At 44.5% G+C, this 19,977-nt stretch overlaps 1 protein-coding gene across 1 annotated transcript in view; it reads right to left on the bottom strand.

Moving 5' to 3' along the window:
• RFX8 (RFX family member 8, lacking RFX DNA binding domain) overlaps positions 1–19,977 on the bottom strand; it is a 77,855-nt gene that overhangs the window by 25,788 nt on the left and 32,090 nt on the right. Inside the window, exon 3 of the mRNA XM_025354482.1 lies at positions 245–355. Coding sequence (XP_025210267.1) covers positions 245–355 — 111 coding nt within the window. The remainder of the gene's footprint in view (positions 1–244; positions 356–19,977) is intronic.

The raw sequence follows: 19,977 nt of genomic DNA, 5'->3' as shown, positions 1-19,977 counted from the left end.
CTGTTCCTTTCTTTGTCTTGGGGAAGAGGCAGTCCCAGGGGGAGCCTTGCCATAGGATGTGATAGGAACCCTAAACTTTATGAGCACCATCAAGCCAGGGAAGGTTGCTGGTCCTCATATGTCCGGCAAAGGCAAACATTATTCCATGTGACACAACTATGACCACAGGCACAAAAGGAAGCTATTTACTGCCCTAAGCATCACACAGCATGAAAGATTAATCGTCCCATGAGTGCAAACCTACCACATTACAAGAGTATTTCTTTGCTAGCTCTTGCTCCAAAAATGGACATCTCCTGAATTCAGACAAAGGGGATCCAACTGGGTCTCTCTTCATCGGTGAATGATCTTCACACTAAAAATCATTTGTGCAATGGATTATGTCTTTAAAATAAAATACTTTTTTGGCATATAAATCATCTTATGATCACACTACTCTAAGTTAATATGGTGTGTAACCTTTTAGCCACACCTCTGCACACATTACTGATTCCAGCAGCTTTCCTCTCATATTTTATTCCAAATGCTGCTAATTTTTGTCTATAATTCTATGAACGATGGCCATCAGGGAAGGGACAGGATTTAATATATTACCAAATGTATCTCTCTTGGGATCATCTATTTATAAGTTCTCTGTAGCAATGTACAATAAGACTATTACCTATGAATTATGTAATATCACAAATACACTTCTACAACCCTTGTCCATGTAATTGTTCCTCCTTGAAATAAAATCATACCCTGTTTGGGTCATCCTGCCTATATCATAACGGTTGGTTGTATGAGAACTCTCAGGGCCATTGCCAACAAGGAAAATGAGGAGCATGGACTTTCCTTTAGAAGAACCAATTACAGGCCCCAGCATGGTGGCTCATGCCCTACAATCCCAGCACTTTGGGAGGCAGAGGCGGGTGATCACTTGAGGTCAGTAGTTCCAGACCAGCCTAGCCAACACGGTGAAACCCCGTCTCTACTAAAAATACAAAAATTAGCTGGGCGTGGTGGCGGGCACCTGTAATTCCCAGGTATTCAGGAGGCTGAAGCGGGAGAATTGCTTGAGCCCGGGAGGTGGAGGCTGCAGTGAGCCAAGATCGTGCCACTGCACTCCAGCCTGGGCGACAAAGAGCAAAACTCTATCTCAAAAAAAAAAAAAAAAAAAAAAAAGAAAAGAATCAATTCTAGGATGGGAAGGAGGAAGAAAGGTGGCATGGCAGAAAGCAAGTGCGACATTCCTTCCTGCCTCCCTGTGTCACTCATGCTGCTGTCCCCTCTGGGCACGGGGAGGCATGAGGGCTCCTCCTGGTCTGAATAAAGGGAATCCATTTTATTTGAAATGATTTCATCAGCGTTGTCATAGACTGTTTTTGAATAATTTCCTTTACAATAAAGTAGGATGAAAGAATTCCTCCAAGTCGAAAATTGAGCTGCCAACCCTGCTACGCCAGACTGTGAATTTTCATTTTCTCTCCAACTTATGACCCACTCTCTGACCCTATAGTTCCAAGGTCAGCATTCCATCCTTAGCCTGCCCAGTCCTTACGCACCCTAAGCCTCACTAAGCTACCCACTTATAAAATTGCTTTTGTGGGTTGCGGTACGTTTCTGTCTATAAGACATCTGAGGGCAGGGCAGCTTCTCTGATCACCTGTTCCCACCCTTAAGAGGAGGAGTGAGCTCAGCCACCATCACACGCAGTGCTGCACACACCGGAAAACACGCACCACTGTGTCTTCCTCCTCTCCGATGCCCCAGTATATACCAGTACCTCACTGAGGATCACGGAAGTTTAGACAGCATGCTCAACTGTCCTCTCGGTGCCCTCAAGTCTGTCCTTCATAACTCTGTTGTGATTCTGAACCTCTTTGAGAATCTGATGAAAGCAACTAACTCTCTCCCTGGAGAAAATGCATACTATGCACACAATATTATGGAGATGCCACGTTAAAACTTCTCCCGTTAATACTGTTGGAATGACGTAGGAGTATAGATGTCTAAATAAATACATAAAGCAGGAACACAGAGGGGAGAGCTCAAAGGGGTCTCTCCATTGGGTGCTAAGCCTCATTCACACCACATTTTAGAATATTGGCTTTATTCGGAGTCATCAGAAGATGGGTCTTCTTGACATTTATGCAGTCAACAGACACATGAAAAAATGCTCATCATCACTGGCCATCAGAGAAATGCAAATCAAAACCACAATGAGATACCATCTCACACCAGTTGGAATGGTGATCATTAAAAAGTCAGGAAACAACAGGTGCTGGAGAGGATGTGGAGAAATAGGAACGCTTTTACACTGCTGGTGGGAGTGTAAACTAGTTCAACCATTGTGGAAGATAGTGTGGCGATTCCTCAAGGATCTAAAACTAGAAATACCATCTGACCCAGCCATCCCATTACTGGGTATAAACCCAAAGGATTATAAATCATGCTGCTATAAAGACACACGCACACGTATGTTTACTGAGGCACTAGTCACAATAGCAAAGACTTGGAACCAACCCATATGACCATCAATGATAGACTGGATTAAGAAAATGTGGCACATATACACTATGGAACACTATGCAGCCATGAAAAAGGATGAGTTCGTGTCCTTTGTAGCGATATGGATGAAGCTGGAAGCCATCATTCTGAGCAAACTATTGCAAGGACAGAAAACCAAACACCGCATGTTCTCACTCATAGGTGGGAACTGAACAATGAGAACACCTGGACGCGGGGCAGGGAACATCACATACTGGGGCCTGTCGGGGTGGGGGACTGGGGGAGTGATAGCATTAGGAGAGATACCTAATGTAAACGACAAGTTGATGGGTGCAGCAAACCAACATGGCACATGTATACATATGTAACAAACTTGCACGTTGTGCACATGTACCCTAGAACTTAAAGTATAATAAAAAAAAATAATAATTTGAAACAGAAAAAAAAAAAGATGGGTCTTCTCGTATATGGGTATGGGTGATGCTCAAGTTGATCATACAGAAGGATGGAGCTATTCCGTGAAGCTCATTGGCCTGATCATAGGTGCTTCTGTTAGAGAACTGAGGAATCCTCGATTTCAACTCTGGGTTAACCTCTCATACTGCAAGACCCCAACTACATCCATATTTTCCAGTGCACTCACACTCTGACCTCCCGGTTATGCCAATGTTCTCTGAGTGTTACTGCTGGTATTCCCAAAGCAGCATTCTCAAACACATCAGAATCCCTTGGGGCACTTGAGATCCACGTTCCTAGGCCTCTGGTGAGTCTGATGAGACGAGAACTCCAGATGTATAACCAGCCTCCCTACTGAGCCTTCTGCATGCCCATGCTGAGAACTGCAGCCTTAGGCAGACAGTTCTTTGTCGAATGCTACAGAAATCTCTACATTTCACCATGGCACATATAACACAGTTTCACCTGTTCAGAAGAAAACATCTGACAATGTACTGTTAAGATATTCAAGAAACGATTACAGGGAGAATATAAAAGTGTTTTATTACACAACATAATAAAGAGCAAATTCACGATTTCCTGAAGTCAATTCCCTGAGGCCCCTACATTACTTATAGGCATAATCCTTTCATTAAAAACTGTGAAAAGAATTGGTCTTTCACAAACGATATTTTTAAAATCATAAATTGAAGTATTTCTTTACAACATAAACAACCAGAAACCTAAAGTAAAAGTAGAGTACAGAGCCACTAAAGTGTGGATCCCTGCAGAAGATTCTCTGCAGCAGAAGGCATTCAGGAAGCATGCTGAGGAATTCCAGTGTGGAAACAACTTAACAAAGCAAAGAAGGAGATGCACAGAAGTTGATCCGTGGGTACAGACAGACAGACAGAAGAAACGAGACCTAGGCTTTGAGCAATCAGTAGGGTTACTATAGTTCACAAAAATCTATTTGATATTTTCAAATACCCAGACGAGAATCATTTGGCTGCCCCAGATAAAGAAAAGATACCTGTTTAAGGCAATAGATATCCCAATTATACTGATTTGATCTTTACACAGTATACAAATGTATCAAAATATCACGTGTATCCAGAAAATATATACATGTATTGTGTATCAGTCTTTAAAAATCCACCAACTTTTGGCCGGGCGCGGTGGCTCAAGCCTGTAATCCCAGCACTTTGGGAGGCCGAGACGGGCGGATCACGAGGTCAGGAGATCGAAACCATCCTGGCTAACACGGTGAAACCCCGTCTCTACTAAAAAATACAAAAAACTAGCCGGGTGCGGTGGCGGGCGCCTGTAGTCCCAGCTACTCGGGAGGCTGAGGCAGGAGAATGGCGTGAACCCGGGAGGCGGAGCTTGCAGTGAGCCGAGATCCGGCCATTGCACTCCAGCCTGGGCGGCAGAGTGAGACTCCGTCTCAAAAAAAAAAAAAAAAAAAAAAAAATCCACCAACTTTTAAATAATGTGCTGAGTGTGGTGGCTCATGCTTGCAATCCCAGAACTTTTGGAGGCTGAGGCAGGAGGATTGCCTGGGGCCAGGAGTTCATGACCTGCATGGGCAACATAGTAAGAGCCTACAAAAAAATTAAAACAAAACAAAAAAACAAAAACAAAAAACCCATTTCTGGGCATGGTGACATACACCTGTAGTCCTAGCTACTCAGGAGGCTGAGGTCAGAGGATGGCTTAAGCCTAGAAGTTGGAGGCTCCACTGAACTGGGATCGTGCCACTGCACTCCAGCCTGGGCAAAAGAGCAAGACCTTGTCTCTAAAAAGTAAAATAAATAAATAAATACTGCATAATGACAAATATGTATCCAAAAAAAGCTACATCTGAAAAATGACAAAGAAAAAAATGAGACCGGGCGCGGTGGCTCAAGCCCGTAATCCCAGCACTTTGGGAGGCCGAGACGGGTGGATCACGAGGTCAGGAGATCGAGACCATCCTGGCTAACACGGTGAAACCCCGTCTCTACTAAAAAATACAGAAAAACTAGCCGGGCGAGGTGGCAGGCGCCTGTAGTCCCAGCTACTCGGGAGGCTGAGGCAGGAGAATGGCATGAACCCGGGAGGCAGAGCTTGCAGTGAGCTGAGATTCGGCCACTGCACTCCAGCCTGGGCGACAGAGCGAGACTCCATCTCCAAAAAAAAAAAAAAAAAAAAGAAAGAAAAAAATGAGAAATTCTACGTAGATTCTTTAGGTATATTAAATGCAGTTTGAGATTTTTGATAGATCCAAGAAATGTCATTGGAGATACATGCTACCATTCACGTACTCATTCTTTAGTGAGCACGCACTAGGTGTCAGCCCCTGGGAGTCTGATGTGTGATGCCTTCCCACCATCACCTGCTCCACCAGGCACCATCTACCTCCCCTGGGTTACTCCATCAATTCTCCTGAATGCCTTTGATCCTTCCTGCATCCTTGAAGACACTGTTCCCAAAATTACTGCCCCCAAAGCAAATGTATCCTGTTACTCTCCTTCTGAAGATGCCTTGATGGTGCCCCACGGTCTCCTGTTCTCTGCTTAGCATCGACAAGCTCTGTGCCCTCTGGTCCTTTCCACCTACCTCACCCAGTGCACTGCTCCCCAGCATTTGTCATCACCTCCTGGCCCCAATGCAGGCTACACCCTCAAAATGAACACCCTCCTAAGAGAGGAGCCAGCGACCCCCTCCAGGACCAGCTCAAGGGCGGTGTGACAGGCAGAATCAGGCCTCTCCACCCCAGAAATGTCCATGTCCTAATCCCTGGAACCTATGACTATGTTCCCTTGCATGGCAAAAGGGACCTTACAGATGTGATTCAGGTTAAGGACCTTGAGACGGGAGGTTTTCCTGCCTTATCCAAGTGGCCTCATGTCATCATAAAGGTACTTTAGAGAGAGCCGCCTTTCCCAGCCGCAGGGAGCCAGAGAGACTGCAGCGTGAGGAGGATTCAGCCTGCCTTTGCTGGCTTTGAAGATGGGGCTTGCCATGTTGGCCGGGCTGGTCTCGAACTCCAAGGAACGGGAGTGACCTCCAGAGGCTGGGAAAGGGAAGGAATGGATTCTTCTCTAGAATGCCCAGAAGGACCACAGCTCTGCCAACACACTGATCTTAGTCTGGTGAGAATGGTGTTGGCATTATGACTTCCAGGGCTGTATGGTGATAAATTTGTGTTGTTTTAAGTCACTGAGTTTGTGCTAATTTGTCACAGCAACAGTAGGAACCGCACTCTTTAGTGCAGTGCTCCCTACTCACTCTTGCCTCCCATAACCCCTCTCCCCCACCCCAATTTGGAGTCCCCAAACCACCCATGGCCTGAACTGCCCATTCGACATGATACCCATTGTTCCACGTCTAGCTTAGCTTCCCAACCACAAAACTGTGTTCTACTTAAGTAGAGGGGCTTTGTTTGTTTTTAGCTGTTCTTTCACAACCTATTCAGCCCTCATGAAGGCTGGTCACAAAACACGTTTATAAAAGGTTATCTGTTCAATGACACTTGTCAACAAGACAGTATCTGTTATGGACAGAATGTTGGTATCCCGCCCAGGTCATATGTTAAAACCCTAATCCCGGCTGGGTGTGGTGGCTGACTCCTGTAATCCCAGCACTTTGGGAGGCCGAGCGGGGCAGATCGCTTGAGACCAGGAGTTCGAGACCAGCCTGGCCAACTTGTGAAACCCTGTCTCTACGAAAAATACAAAAATTAGCCGGTGTGGTGGTGGGCACCTGTAATCCCAACTACTTGGGAAGCTGAGGCAGGATAATCGCTTGAACCAGCCGGGGCAACAGAATGAGATTTCATCTCAAAACGACGACGACGACAACAAAAAAACCCTAATCCCAAAGTGATGGTATTTGGAGGTGGGGCCTTTGGGCGTAATTAGGTCACAAAAGTGGAAGTCTCATGAATGAGATTAGTGCTTGTTCCCTCTCTTTCCGCCACGTGAGACACAATGAGAAGTTGTCTGCAACCTGAAAGAGGGCCCTCCTATAACCTGGCCATGCTGGCACCTGGGACTTCCAACCTCTGGAACTGTGAGAAATAAATATTTGTTGTGGAAGCCATCCTGTCAATGGTAATTTGCAGCCCGCACTAAGACAGTATCCAAGTACTATCATACCGTTTGGCCCACTAAAATAAAATCAACTCATGATGTCATACATTAGTTATTCATAGTTCTGGTGTCCTAATTCAAAGAGCTGTAACTGTAATAGGGAGACACTTCAGATACATTTATTGCCAACAGCCTATATATCCTTTTTAATTTTAGCTGAAGAAACACAGTTAAGCAGGGAATGTGCAGCCAAACAGTAGGTTCCTTAAGGACAGAGACTACGTCTGTCTTGGCACAGTGTATGGAAAGTGGTGGGCACTGAACATTCATGGTCAGATGGGTGAATAGTTAGGGGTTACCCGGAGTAAGAACATTACACACAGAAAAATAGCTGGATCAAATTAAGCAATCACTGGTATTGCTGGGTCTAGGTCTATTATAGTAAATCTATTTGATTCAACACTCACTGTTGCTTCCTGTTGGATAATGCTGTTATAATTAGTAGATTTTTCAAAGGCGATGGCATCTCCACTGTGAAGGAACAGAAAACAGAGAAGTAATTTTAGCAAGACACCTGTCTCTGAGCAGAAGCATGAAGTTTCTTTTGCAGCAAGGTTATCTGTTTAGGGGTATAACTTTTATTGAAAACCCCTCTGCCATGTTTCTATCCACAAATGGTAATGATCGCAAGCTTGGGGCTTTAAAAAGTCCGTTTCTGTAACTGGGACAACCACTCATTTCTTTTTAAAGGTTTATTCCTTTCAGAAGCAAGAATATGGTATCGTCATGGGTAGAATTCACTCCTGTGGGAAAAGAAAAACCATCATGAACGTGAAATCTTGTTACTTTTTGATTTTGGTGCATTTTAATTGATCGATACGGAAATCATAATATCCTCTGAGTTGATGGGTGTAGAACACCTTTACAGAACAAGGAAACTGGTAATTAACAATAGAGATGTAAATTTCATTTCACCATGCCTCTTGGATTCATATATGATAATGGAGAAGTTTACACATAATGGAGAACAGACTCAGTCCTATCTATGCAGTATGGCGCATTTTTTCTTTAATCATGGGCATTCGAGAAACTGTGAGCCCAGTTCACTTGCACTAGGGAATATCCACTCTCAAGATGCCAGAGGTGGTGGTGTCTCCTCCCACTTCCCCGCCACTCAGTCCCAGAGTTGTGGCCGAGCCAAGGGCAGACATGACTTTGGTGGGTCTGCCTACTCCAAGTCAACATACATCCTCCTGCCTGATGGTTTCAGCTCTACCTGAACATAAAAAAGAGAAGAGGAAGCCAGCAGCCTCTTGCTGTGCTTCTCGAAGCTAGGCAACGGTCGTCCAGGTGAGGAGAACCTGGGAGGCGGTGGAAGTCAGAGGGGAGGTAGAAGAAAATGGCTTTCTTTCCACATAGGATGGTTATACGTCCTCCACAGCCTCTTGAAAGCCCCTGGGGTTCTCTTCTGAAGGTTTGGGTCAGTCCATTCTCCAAACCAAGTCATAGAAAACTGGGCAGAATGCTTGATACCCATCTACTAAATGTTTCCACATAATGTTCTATTTCAAAACAGAGCACACAGATTCAGGGTCTGGACACAAACCCACTAGAAAGGCACTCTTCATCTTTTCATAACAGTTGTTATCAAAATAGAAATTTTACCTTGGACTTTCCAGTGGCTGCAGGACACAGCATCTGTTCAACCTGAAAGGGTATATGGATAAGCCCCGCACATGCACATAGGGTGATGGGCAACCCTAGAGCAGCCAAAGGCAAAGAATTTGGAGTGTCTTAGGAATTCCATTTGTCGTGTATTATGGACTGAGTTGCCTTCTCCCCAAATTCCTGTGTTGAAGCCCTAGCCCTCAATGGGACTGTATTTGTAAATAAGATTATTAACGAGATAATTAAGGTTAAATGAGGTCCTAATAATAGGGCCTTAATCCAATCCAGGACTGGTGTCCTTATAAGAAGACACCAGAGAACTTGCTCTTTCTCTCTCCATGTGAACAAAAAAAAGGAACATGTGAAGACACAGCAAGAAGGTGGCTGACTGCAAGCCAGGAAGAGAGCCCTCACCAGAAACCAAACTTTGGGGTACTTTGATCTTGGACTTCCAGCCTCTAGAACTGCGAGAAAATAAATTTCTGTTGCTTAAACCACCCAGTCGGTAGTATTTTGTTATGACAGCCCAAAAGAATGCATCATATCTCAATGATATCTTGCGTAGGTGTGACAATTATGCAGTTTCTTCAGGTAAAATTTATAAACAGCCCATTGCCACAGATACTGGGACCTTATAGCAACAAAAACAACAAATAATAAATCAAACTTAGAATACAGATTAGAATGAAATAAGACAGAAGAAAATATCAGAAGTTAAATTTCACTAAATAAAGTGCTCATAGAAAAGAAATTTAATCAGGAAAATATGGTCATCACTCTTTAGAGATGTCTAAAAATTACTTGTGAGACTTTATTCAACTAAATTGGAGGAAGGCAATTTCTCCCCAATTCCACATTGTGTCAGCATGCTACTCCTAATATGTTTTCTTTGGAAAATGAACGCAAGACCACAAAATGAATACACTGAGCTCCATCCATTCATCCATCCATCCAACCAACCATCCATCCATCCATCATCAATCCATTTCTCATTCATTCATCAGTGCCTACTGAATGCCAGGCATTGTGCCAGGCCTTGGTGGATATAGCTGTGATTCAGGGAGACAAGGTCTGTTTTCACAGAGATTATAGCCTATGGGGGAGGAAAAATGTTACACAAATAATCACAAAGATGTTGAGTGAGGATTATGATAGCTGAAGTGTTGGGTGCTAGGAAAACATACATCAGGGGGCCATCCAATTCTCTTGCTAGTCCAACAATGCACATCTCTGTCAACTGTCAGCTTGATGAGCTCAGGAGACCTGCATACGTGATCGGTTAGCCTGATCTGGTTGGTGTTCATCACATCACCATATTAAACAATTTTGAACAGTGACATTGATCCTCATAGAGCATTCCTATAGCTACTCAGAAACAGGTATTTCAAAGCTAGAATGTCTGGTTTCAGACTTAAAGGAATGACATGGAAAACTCTCAACTTTTCATCACTCAACTCTCTCCCTCCACTCTGACTCTGGGAGCTTTGGACTAATGAGTAACGCTCATTACGACTGAGAATGTTCTCAATTATTCTGAGTTCCGAAAGGATACTCCCAAGTTTCTGCCTCCGTTCAATGCAGAATATGGGCTTAATTCAACAGCAATCGAAAGGAAGGAGGCATCACCCTCCTCATCTTTACAGGGAAGCCTGAAGGGATCTGCCTGCCATGCAGGGGCCCGTGTATAGCAGGAATCCTCACTGGGAGAAGTATGTTACTTTTTAGCATTTAATTGGGAGACTTTATGCATTAACCTAACGGTGAGAAAGAGAAAATATTTCAACCTCGTGGAGAGATGGGGTCATCTATGAAAAAGTCCCCATCTCTACCTGACCGGACAGACATTCGTCTGTTCAAACGAATGGCAAGGCTGCCTCTTTCCACCTCTGGAATGCCCTAATTTAAGAGACTGGCTCACAAGACGGGTCAACATGTAGGTTTAATGAGATCATATTTATTTTCTAAAATCACCTAGTTTCTGAGGTCTCTGCAAACAAAGAACCACAAAAATATTCAAGTGTCAGGGGGATTTGGAGGCAATAATATAGTTGGGCTACAAGGCAGGTAAGCAGAGAGTCACTGAGACCAGCAAGGTGGGGATTCATGAGGGTCCAAGTTCAAGTCACTGAGGATGTGGCAGATTCAGAGGAGGGAACACTGCAGGCATTGCTGGGCTTTCATCTGGCAGGCACAGCTGTGCTAGGCTAGAAAGGGAGGCTGTGGTAGACCAGCGCTCCACCAGGGTGCAGTTCTCCACATGCGGCCACCACCCAAGAGGAGGCACAGGGAGTGTGAGGCCAGAGCAGGCCTGGAGGTGGCCATTTCAGACGGAAGCCCTGAGTGCCCACCGGGACAGCTTTGTGTCTTTGGCCTCACTGCCCCCTGCGTCATTTCCAGAGTGGGGCTCTGAGTCAGGCCTTTGGGACGTTTATCAGGCTGTGATCAAAAGCATAGTCATTGCTAAAACACAGCGCCAAGGAAACCACACACAACATCTAGGGCTGGCCTCTTTGTGAAGGAAGGGCTTCCAGTCCAAAAGGCGTCTTCTCCACCTGCTCTCTGAGGCCTGTGATGTTCTAGCAGTGCCAAATCACCGAGCCAGAGGAAAACAACAGAGCACAAGGCAGATTGTGACACAGGAGTGACTCCCAGGCCAGTCCTTGGGTCATTCGCATTCCTCAGGAGCTGCCCCCCGTTAGTGACTGCTCCTCAGGGCCCAAGCCAACCCCTGCCTAGGATGTTAGGATTTAATAACCACTGGAGGGAAGGGCGGGGTCAGCTGGGAATGGAGGGAGGAGAGCCCAGATGGGGAAGACCAGGGAGGGAGGAGGGCTGAGAATTCCCACAGCACAATGGAACAGGCCTCCTTGTTCAGCTCTGCAGCTAGCTGGCTATATTGCTTTAAGCAAGTCACATGAAGCACCAGGGCCTCAATTTTGCATGCTATAAAGGGAGGGATTGGGATTTGGTGATCGCCCCCCACCAAGACCTTTTCCAGCTCTCACTGGAACACAGGGACTCAGAGGTCCCCCAGGTCTTACACAATGGTCTGAAGTTTCCTTCTGGGCTTCATGCAGGGACAATGGAGGAGGGCCTGGTTTCTTCTGGGCACTGGCAAATTGTCCACTTCACTCAGTACAGTGAAGACACAGATTAAACCGCATTTAATTTTTATGATCAATTTGTCTAAAAAAGGCAGGCATAGAGAGGACTGAGACACTGTTATATGGCACATAACTCATCTTGTCTAATTTTTCCCATAAAGTCTTTCAAATGTAGTGTTAGCTTAATATGCTTTTTGACATTAACTTTTTTTAGTCTAACTACAATTTGCATTCACATTCTCAGGTTTTGACATCATTTGTCATTAGTCCAGACTTTCATTGACATCATTTTGGCATCATAACTTGCCCTCGCAAATCACTCTAACCAGTGGTGAAACAACTTGAAGCAATTACAAAGGTAAGAGGATAAAAATGTAACAAAACCTAATTCATGTACCATAGTTGTTCTGTGTCAGATTTCAGAGCAAAGGCGCTTCATCTTCCAATCATTAAAGGCTCTCATCGTTAATTCTTCCTCAAAGCACATTAAGTAATTATTTTGGTTTTGATTAAGATATCTTTGACTTGATGAATATTTTTACATACGTTAAAATAGTAAATATGTATATTCACATTGAGACGTCATTATGATTTTGAAAAACTAATATAATTTTGATTATACTAATAACATTAATCATTAAAATACACTCAGCACTTACTCATCCTAAATGTTTTACTTGTTTTACCTTAGTTCTCATGAACACCTATTAGGAAGGTAGATAAGAATTATCCCCAATTTGCAGATGAAGGACAAACAGAATTCACAGAGCTGGAGACCTAGCTCTGACTTCTGAGTAGAATATTACCTATCCTACAATTCTGTCTTTTAAGATAGAATCACGTGTGTGACCAAAAAAAAAAAAAAAAAAAAAAAAAAGTACACAAGAAGCAAAAAGGAGGATATCAATTTGTTGAAATTGCAAATTAGCAAGAACAATCTTGCTCTAAAATCTGTTCTCCTGTGTGCTGTGGTTTAGTCGTTTGCTGCATTGGGGCCATTACTGTTATATTACTTAACTGTATCCTGACCGATTCGATTTTACGAACAGCTTCATTGCAAAATGATAACCGGCGGGGAGACCTGTGGAAGGGTGGGAAGCGTAAGATATCCACGTTCACCTTCTTGAGGCAAAACTCAGCCCCTGGGGGGGTCAAGCTTCACTGGCAGACAGCAAATAACACGTTGCATTGCACGGGCGTCTGTCTGTTGGACATGGGCAAGTGAGCGACGCTGTGAACAAATGATACAGTTCCTGATGTGAGAGGGATTCAGAGCGGCACCTCCTTTTCGAACCTTTCCCAAGCAAGCAAGGGTGCAGTCTAGGCTGTTATTCTCCACACATGTATTTTAAACTGCCAGATGACAACCAGGTAATACATATTTTTTAACATTAGCAAGTTCTAACCAGCCTTGAAAACCATAGGGTGGACAAGGCCAAAAAGCGGGTTGCAACTTGGACACCCGAGAGGGAGGCCCTCTGGGGCTCATCGGAGGCCTTGTGGGGGGCCCTGGCCCCAGGAAGACTCAGCCCCCACTCTCAGCCCTTCCAGGGGCCTTGGCTGCACACACAGAAGGAAAACAGGCTCCTGCTTGGGGCTGGAGAGACTCCTCTGAAAGAACCGCTGGTGTCTGACATCACCAGGCTGTGGTGCCCACCGCTGCTGGCTCCCTGTGAACCCGCTCACCCCCAGCGTGGTGCAGCCTGGAAGACGAACCTCTCCCTCTTCTGCTCCATCACAGGCACGGCCAGCTGTGGACCCGCGGCCCTGCATTCCCCAGGCTCAGGCCCGCCAGGCAGCCCCCTGAGCTCATGGCTGGCAAAAGAACAAAGGCGTGGAAGAACAAAGAACAAAGCTGAAGGCACAGTTTTAGAAGCTTTTTAAAGGCCTTTAATAAGCTGAGTTGAAAAAGCTGACATGGTGAGAGAGAAGAGTGTGTGTGTTTCGGGAGGGGTGAGGGCGAGGCTTAGTTTCCACATATCCCCAAGGGAAACCTGAGACTCCCAATGGCTGATTGCAGACTTTACATGACATAGAATGGGGATTCATGTTTGGAAAATGACAACAAATTTATACTTGAAACAAAACCCAGGGATTTTGCCGAAGAGGTAGAGAATAAAGGTTAATTACACAGAGCTGTTTCTCCAGATGTGATATAATACACGCACGTATACACACGTACACACACACATGTGCATACACACATATACACACACAATCTCCACTTCCCTGTTCCCCTAGACAATAATAAAGTATTTTATACTTTGGCCTGGATTTTTCCATGAATTTCTAGGTCAGCAATTATACCGAGGTCCAAGCCTCAATCTGGTTGACAACTAAACGGGATTGGAATCTGGGGAGGCCATCCTGCCCTGACTAGGGAGGAGGAAGGGAGGGGAATGTGCTGGACTTTGTGAGGTGGTCTTGTTCATATGGCACACATTGCACATTTATGGTCATTTTCATTAAAAAAAAATAGCCTCAGGCTGTTCATTTGTTTTAAAAATCAAATCTTGATCTCTCCTTGGTGAGGACGGCTGCTGCCTCTGCATTTTTCAGCATGATTCACCACAACCCCCATCCCACCCCAGTGAAGACGCACGCCCCCCACCTGCTGCTCAGCCACCTCTCCAGGTGTCCAGTTCAGTGGACCACCAGCACCCTGGTTCCCGGCTCTGTCACAGCACCCCTGCTGCATCTGTGGGCACCTCTTCTCCCCTCCCCAGCACAGGGGTGTGGAGGGAGGAGCGGGATGTGCAGGTTCAGGGACCTGGGAATCAGAATTTCTGAACTTATGGGGCTTACGGGGCAATATGGGAGCAATAGGAGGGAGATAGGAGCTTATCCTGATACCACATCTATTTTCATTAGATTCTATGCTTCTTTGGAGTACTTGGTGATAGTGAGAGAAGTCACCCCTTTGCTACAATCCTGGTTCATGGCCAAATCTCTCTACGACGATGCTCTTATTGGTGTTTCCATGTCTTTCCTTAACACAAGGTCCAGAAAGAAGAGATAAAGACAAATGAGATGCCCTTGAACAGCCTGTGCACAGCTCAGTGACTCTGAGAACTGGTCTGGGAGAGCTTGCATGTTCTACTCTAAGAGGGTCCTAGCAAGGCATGCTCTTTTTAACCACCCCCACCCCCAATCAAAATGAAATTCCAGTTCCCTCCTTAGGCAAATATTAGTAGGAGAGGTTTTGTAAATCAATTTTGCTCAATTGCTGCACACATAGAGAAGCGGCTGCTTCACCCAGGCATAAAACACTGGGGAAAGACCAACACACTCGTCGTAGGTTTGCTGGAGGACTCGCTTCTGGATTTTAAACACAACAGAGATCGCACTCTGCAAAGCTGCGTGTGAGAACACACCCTGAGCACACACAGCTGCACACCGTGGGGACTGACCACCTCTGGGTGGGCAGCGCTCTGGTCTTCTGTTGGCCGCTGGCCTCCCTCTGCTAAGTAGCCCTGCTCCAGTTCTGTTAAAGACACGATGCCTGTGCGTCCAGAGGAGAAGCAACTGTGCGCACGGATGAAAATGCCAGGAGAGTGCTCTCCAACTGTGAGAAGAGAGGGTGGGTGTCAGCGGAAGAAACCCCGAGACCTCGAACCCCCCGAGAAATGGGCAGGGAAGGGCTGTGAGGATACTTCATGCGGCTTGCCATGATGTCTTTTCCTGAATTATAGGATTCTGCTTGATTATTTTTAATTGAAATTCTTATGAAGGTAATTGTAGATTTACATGCACTTGTAAGAAATAATTCAGGCTGGGTGCAGTGGCTCACACCTGTAATGTCAGCACTTTGGGAGGCTGAGGCAGGAGCATCACTTAAGCCCAGGAGTTGCCAGCCTAGGCAACATAGTAAGACCCGTCTCTTACAAAAATAAAAAATAAAAAAAATTAGCCAAGTACATTGGCTCCCAACTGTTGCCAGCTACTTGGGAGACTAAGGCAGGAGGATCCTTTGAGGCAAGGAGTTCAAGACCAGTGTGGACAACACAACAAGATCCTCTCTCTACAAAAAAAACAAAATAAAAAATTGCCAGGTATGATGGTGCATGCCTGTGATCTCAGCTACCCAGGAGGCTGAGGCAGGAGGATCGCTTCAGCCTAGGCAGTCAAGGCTGCAGTGAGCCATGATCATGTCACGTCACCACACTCCAGCCTGGGTGACAGATGTTTCAAAAAAAAAAAAAAAAAGAAGAAAAAAAAAAAGGAAAAAAAGANTTCCCTCTACCCTTTGTTTCTTCTGTCTAAACGACTTCCTTCTCTTTGACAAAACTCATCCCTTCCAATTCCACAGTGTGTCTTAGCTGTTACAGCTAAGGGGAGGGGAGGGGGAGGGGGAGGGGAGGGGGAGGGGAGGGAAAGGGGAGGGGGAGGGGAGGGAAAGGGGAGGGGGAGGGGAGGGAAAGGAAGGGAAAAGGAAAAATTCAGAGAGATCTCTTTTACACTCTGCTTAGTTTCTCCCAAAGGTTACATTTTGCAAAAACTGTGGTGTGATATCACAACCCAGATACTGCCACTGATACACTCCACTGATCTTAAATTTCCCAAGTTTTACTTAAACTCATTTGTGTGTATATTTATTTCTATACAATTGTATCACCTGTGCAGGTTCATGTATCCACCACCACAAACAACCACATTCATCTCTTGTTTCTCCCACCCCTACGTCCCTAACCTCTGGCAACCACTAACCTGTCCTCCATTTCAAAACTGTTGTCATTTCAGAATATTTTACAAATGGGCTCATATGCTATATAACCATTTGGGATTGGAGTTTTTTTCACTCAGCAAAATTCCCTGGAGATTTATTCAAGTTGTTGTATGTCAATAGTTTGTTCCTCTTTAATTTTTAATATTTGTGGGTACATAATAGGTGTATATATCTATGGGGTTCATGAGATATTTTGAGATGGGCACTGTATAATAATCACATCAGGAGAAATGGCGTATCCATCACTTCAAGCATTTATCCTTTGTGTTACAAACAATACCATTGTACTTTTATTTTTTTAATATACAATTAAATCATTATTGACTATCACCACCTGTTGTGCTGGTGAATATTAGATCTTATTCATTCTTATGTTGTTCCAAATGACAGGATCTCATTCTATTTTATAGCTGAATAGTACTCCACTGTGTGTATCTACCACATTTTCTTTATCCATTCATCAGTTGATAGACACTTAGGTTGTTTCCAAATAATAGTTTATTCCTCTTTATTGTTGAGTAGTGTTCCACAGTATGGATAGATCACAGTTTATTTACAGTCACCTACTGAAGGACATCTAGGCTGATTCCAGTTTTGGGCTATCAACACATAAACTTGCTATGAATGTTTGCATTCAAGTTTCTGCGTGGATATAAGTTCTCATGCCTTTAGAATAAATGCCCAAGGTGTAGTTGCTAGTTTGGATGGTAAATTGTATGTTTGGTTTAATAAAAAACTGCTAAACTGTATTTCAGAGTGGCTAGAACATTTTACCTTCCCATTGTGTGAGTGACCTAGCTTCTCTAAATCCTTGCTGGCATTGGGTGCTATCACTATATTTTATTTTAGTCAATCTGGTAGGTGCGTAGGGATACATCATTGTGGTTTTATGTTTTATTTATTTCTTTCTTTTTGAGATGGAGTTTTGCTCTCGTTGCCCAGGCTGGAGTGCAATGGCACAATCTTGGCTCACTGCAACCTCCGCCTCCCGGGTTCAAGCGATTCTCCTGGTTCAGCCTCCCGAGTACCTGGGGTTACAGGCGCCCACCACCATGCCCGGCTAATTTTTTGTAATTTTAGTAGAGACGGGGTTTCACCATGTTGGTCAGGCTGGTCTTGTACTCCTGACCTCAGGTGATCTGCCTGCCTCAGTCTCCCAAAGTGCTGGGATTAAGGTGTGAGCCACCATGCCTGGCCTCATTGTGGTTTTAATTTGTATTTCCACAGTGACTAATGGACTGAGTGTCCCTTCATGTGCTTATTTACAATTGCTGTATCGTATGTTTATGTCTTTTGCCCATTTTCTAATTGGATTGTTTCTTTTACTGTTGAGTTTTGAGCCTTCTTTCTATATTGTAGATACTAGTCCTTGGTCAGTTATGGTGGTTTGCAAGCAAATGTTTTCTTCCTATTTGTAGCTTGTCTTTCCCTCCTCTTCACATGGGCTTTCTGAGAGTAAAAGTTTTGATTTTGACGTGGTCCAACTTTACATTTTCTTCTTATGGATCATACTTCTGGTGTCTGGTCTGAGAACTTCTTGTGTGCAAGTCTCAATGATTTCGTTCAAGGTTTTTAAAGTTTAGTATTACGTTTTAAATTTAAGTCTACGATCCATTTTGAGTTAAATTTTCATATACATTGTGAAGATTAGATTGAGGCTCATTTTTTTTTTTTTTTTTTTGCCTGTGGTTTTCTAATTGTTCCAGCACCATTTATTGAAAAGCAGCACCTTTCATCGAATTAATTTTGTACCTTTATCAAAAATCAGTGCAACATATTTGAGTAGATCTTTTTGGGTTTTTTTTTTTGAGATGGAGTTTCACTTTCGTCACCCAGGCTGGAGTGCAATGGCACAATCTCAGCTTACTGCAACCTCCACCTCCCAGGTTCAAGCGATTCTCCTGTCAGCTTCCCAAAATGCTAGGGTTACAGGTGTGAGCCACCGCGTGCAGCCAAGCGGATCTATTTCTGTATCTTCCACTCGGTTGCAGTGATCTGTGTGTCCATGCTGCCACCAATACCACACCATCCTGATTGCTGTGGCTCTACCGTGAGCCTTAATATAAGGGAGAATGTTCTCCTCCCATTTTATTCCTTTTTGTCAAGTTTGTTTGAGCAATTTGCTTTTCCACATAACTTTTTAGAAGAAACTTGTCTATGTCTACAAGAAAATCTTGCTGGGATTAAAAAAAAAAACTCATAGAGAGATAATTCATATACCATACAATTCACCCATTTAAAGAGTCCAAATCATGTTTTTTTCTTAAAGCATATCCACAGGGTTCTGCAGCTGTGCAGAAAAGAGATAACACTGCAGGCCTGAGACTGCGCTCCGTAGAAAGCTCTGCTGCCAAGTTTGGCCCTTGGCTAGGGTCTGGGAACTTGGCTCTTGGAGTGTTCCCAGTCAACTGTTAACTGATAAGAGTGGCTCCCTGTGCCTAGACTGTACAAACAATATGGTTTATGCCGAACACCTGCTTTCCTTTTAGAAGTCTATAATGTTGGCATGTGCTAGACAGAGGGTGCTTATGTGACCAGCTTTCAATAAAAGCTTTGGGTGCCGAGTCTCTAATGGGCTTCCCTGGGCAGAAACCTCAAACACATGCTGCTGCATTTCATTGCTGGGGGAGGAGTGCACTTTGTATGATCCCTCATGGGGGAGGGAATAGCACACAGGAAGCCTCACAAGGGTTCCACCAGACTCCGCCTCTTTTTCCATCATGACCCTGGGTATCTTGACAGTGTCACTGTCATAAATCTTAGCCATGTGGACAATTATATGCTAAGTCCTGTGAGTCATTCTACTGGATCTCTGCAAGTGGCGGTGGTCTTGGGAATCCCTAGCGTAGTGGTGAGACTTGCTAGAATAACCCGAATTCACTGAAGTATGGTTACAGCATTACTCAAGAAAAAGAAAGGGCAGTTTGTTCAGTGTGCACACATTTAGGATGGTTATGTCTTCCTGGTGGATTGATCCTTTTATCATTATATAAGGTCCCTGTTATGGTTTGAATATTTGTCCCTCTGAAACTCATGTTGAATTTTTTTTTTTTTTTTTGAGACAGTCTCGCTCTGTCGCCCAGGCTGGAGTGCAATGGCATGATCTCAGCTCACTGCAAGCTCCGTCTCCCAGATTCACACCATTCTCCTGCCTCAGCCTCCCGAGTAGCTGGGACTACAGGTGCCCGCCACCACGCCTGGCTAATTTTGTTTCTGTATTTTTAGTAGAGATGGGGTTTCACTGTGTTAAACACGATGGTCTCGATCTCCTGACCTCGTGATCTGCCCACCCCTGCCTCCCAAAGTACTGGGATTACAGGCGTGAGCCACTGCGCCTGGCCCTCATGTTGAAATTTAATCCTCAGTGTGGCAGTATTGAGAGGTGAGGCCTTTAAGAGGTAGGTGATTCAGTCATGAGGGCCCTGCCCTTAAGAATTCATGAATTCATGGATTAATGGGTTATCATGGGAATGAGACT

Source organism: Theropithecus gelada, chromosome 13 (assembly GCF_003255815.1).
Source record: "Theropithecus gelada isolate Dixy chromosome 13, Tgel_1.0, whole genome shotgun sequence".
Classification (NCBI taxonomy): domain Eukaryota; kingdom Metazoa; phylum Chordata; class Mammalia; order Primates; family Cercopithecidae; genus Theropithecus; species Theropithecus gelada.
The sequence above is the reverse complement of the archived record's forward strand: the minus strand, read 5'-3'. Positions and strand labels throughout refer to the sequence as shown.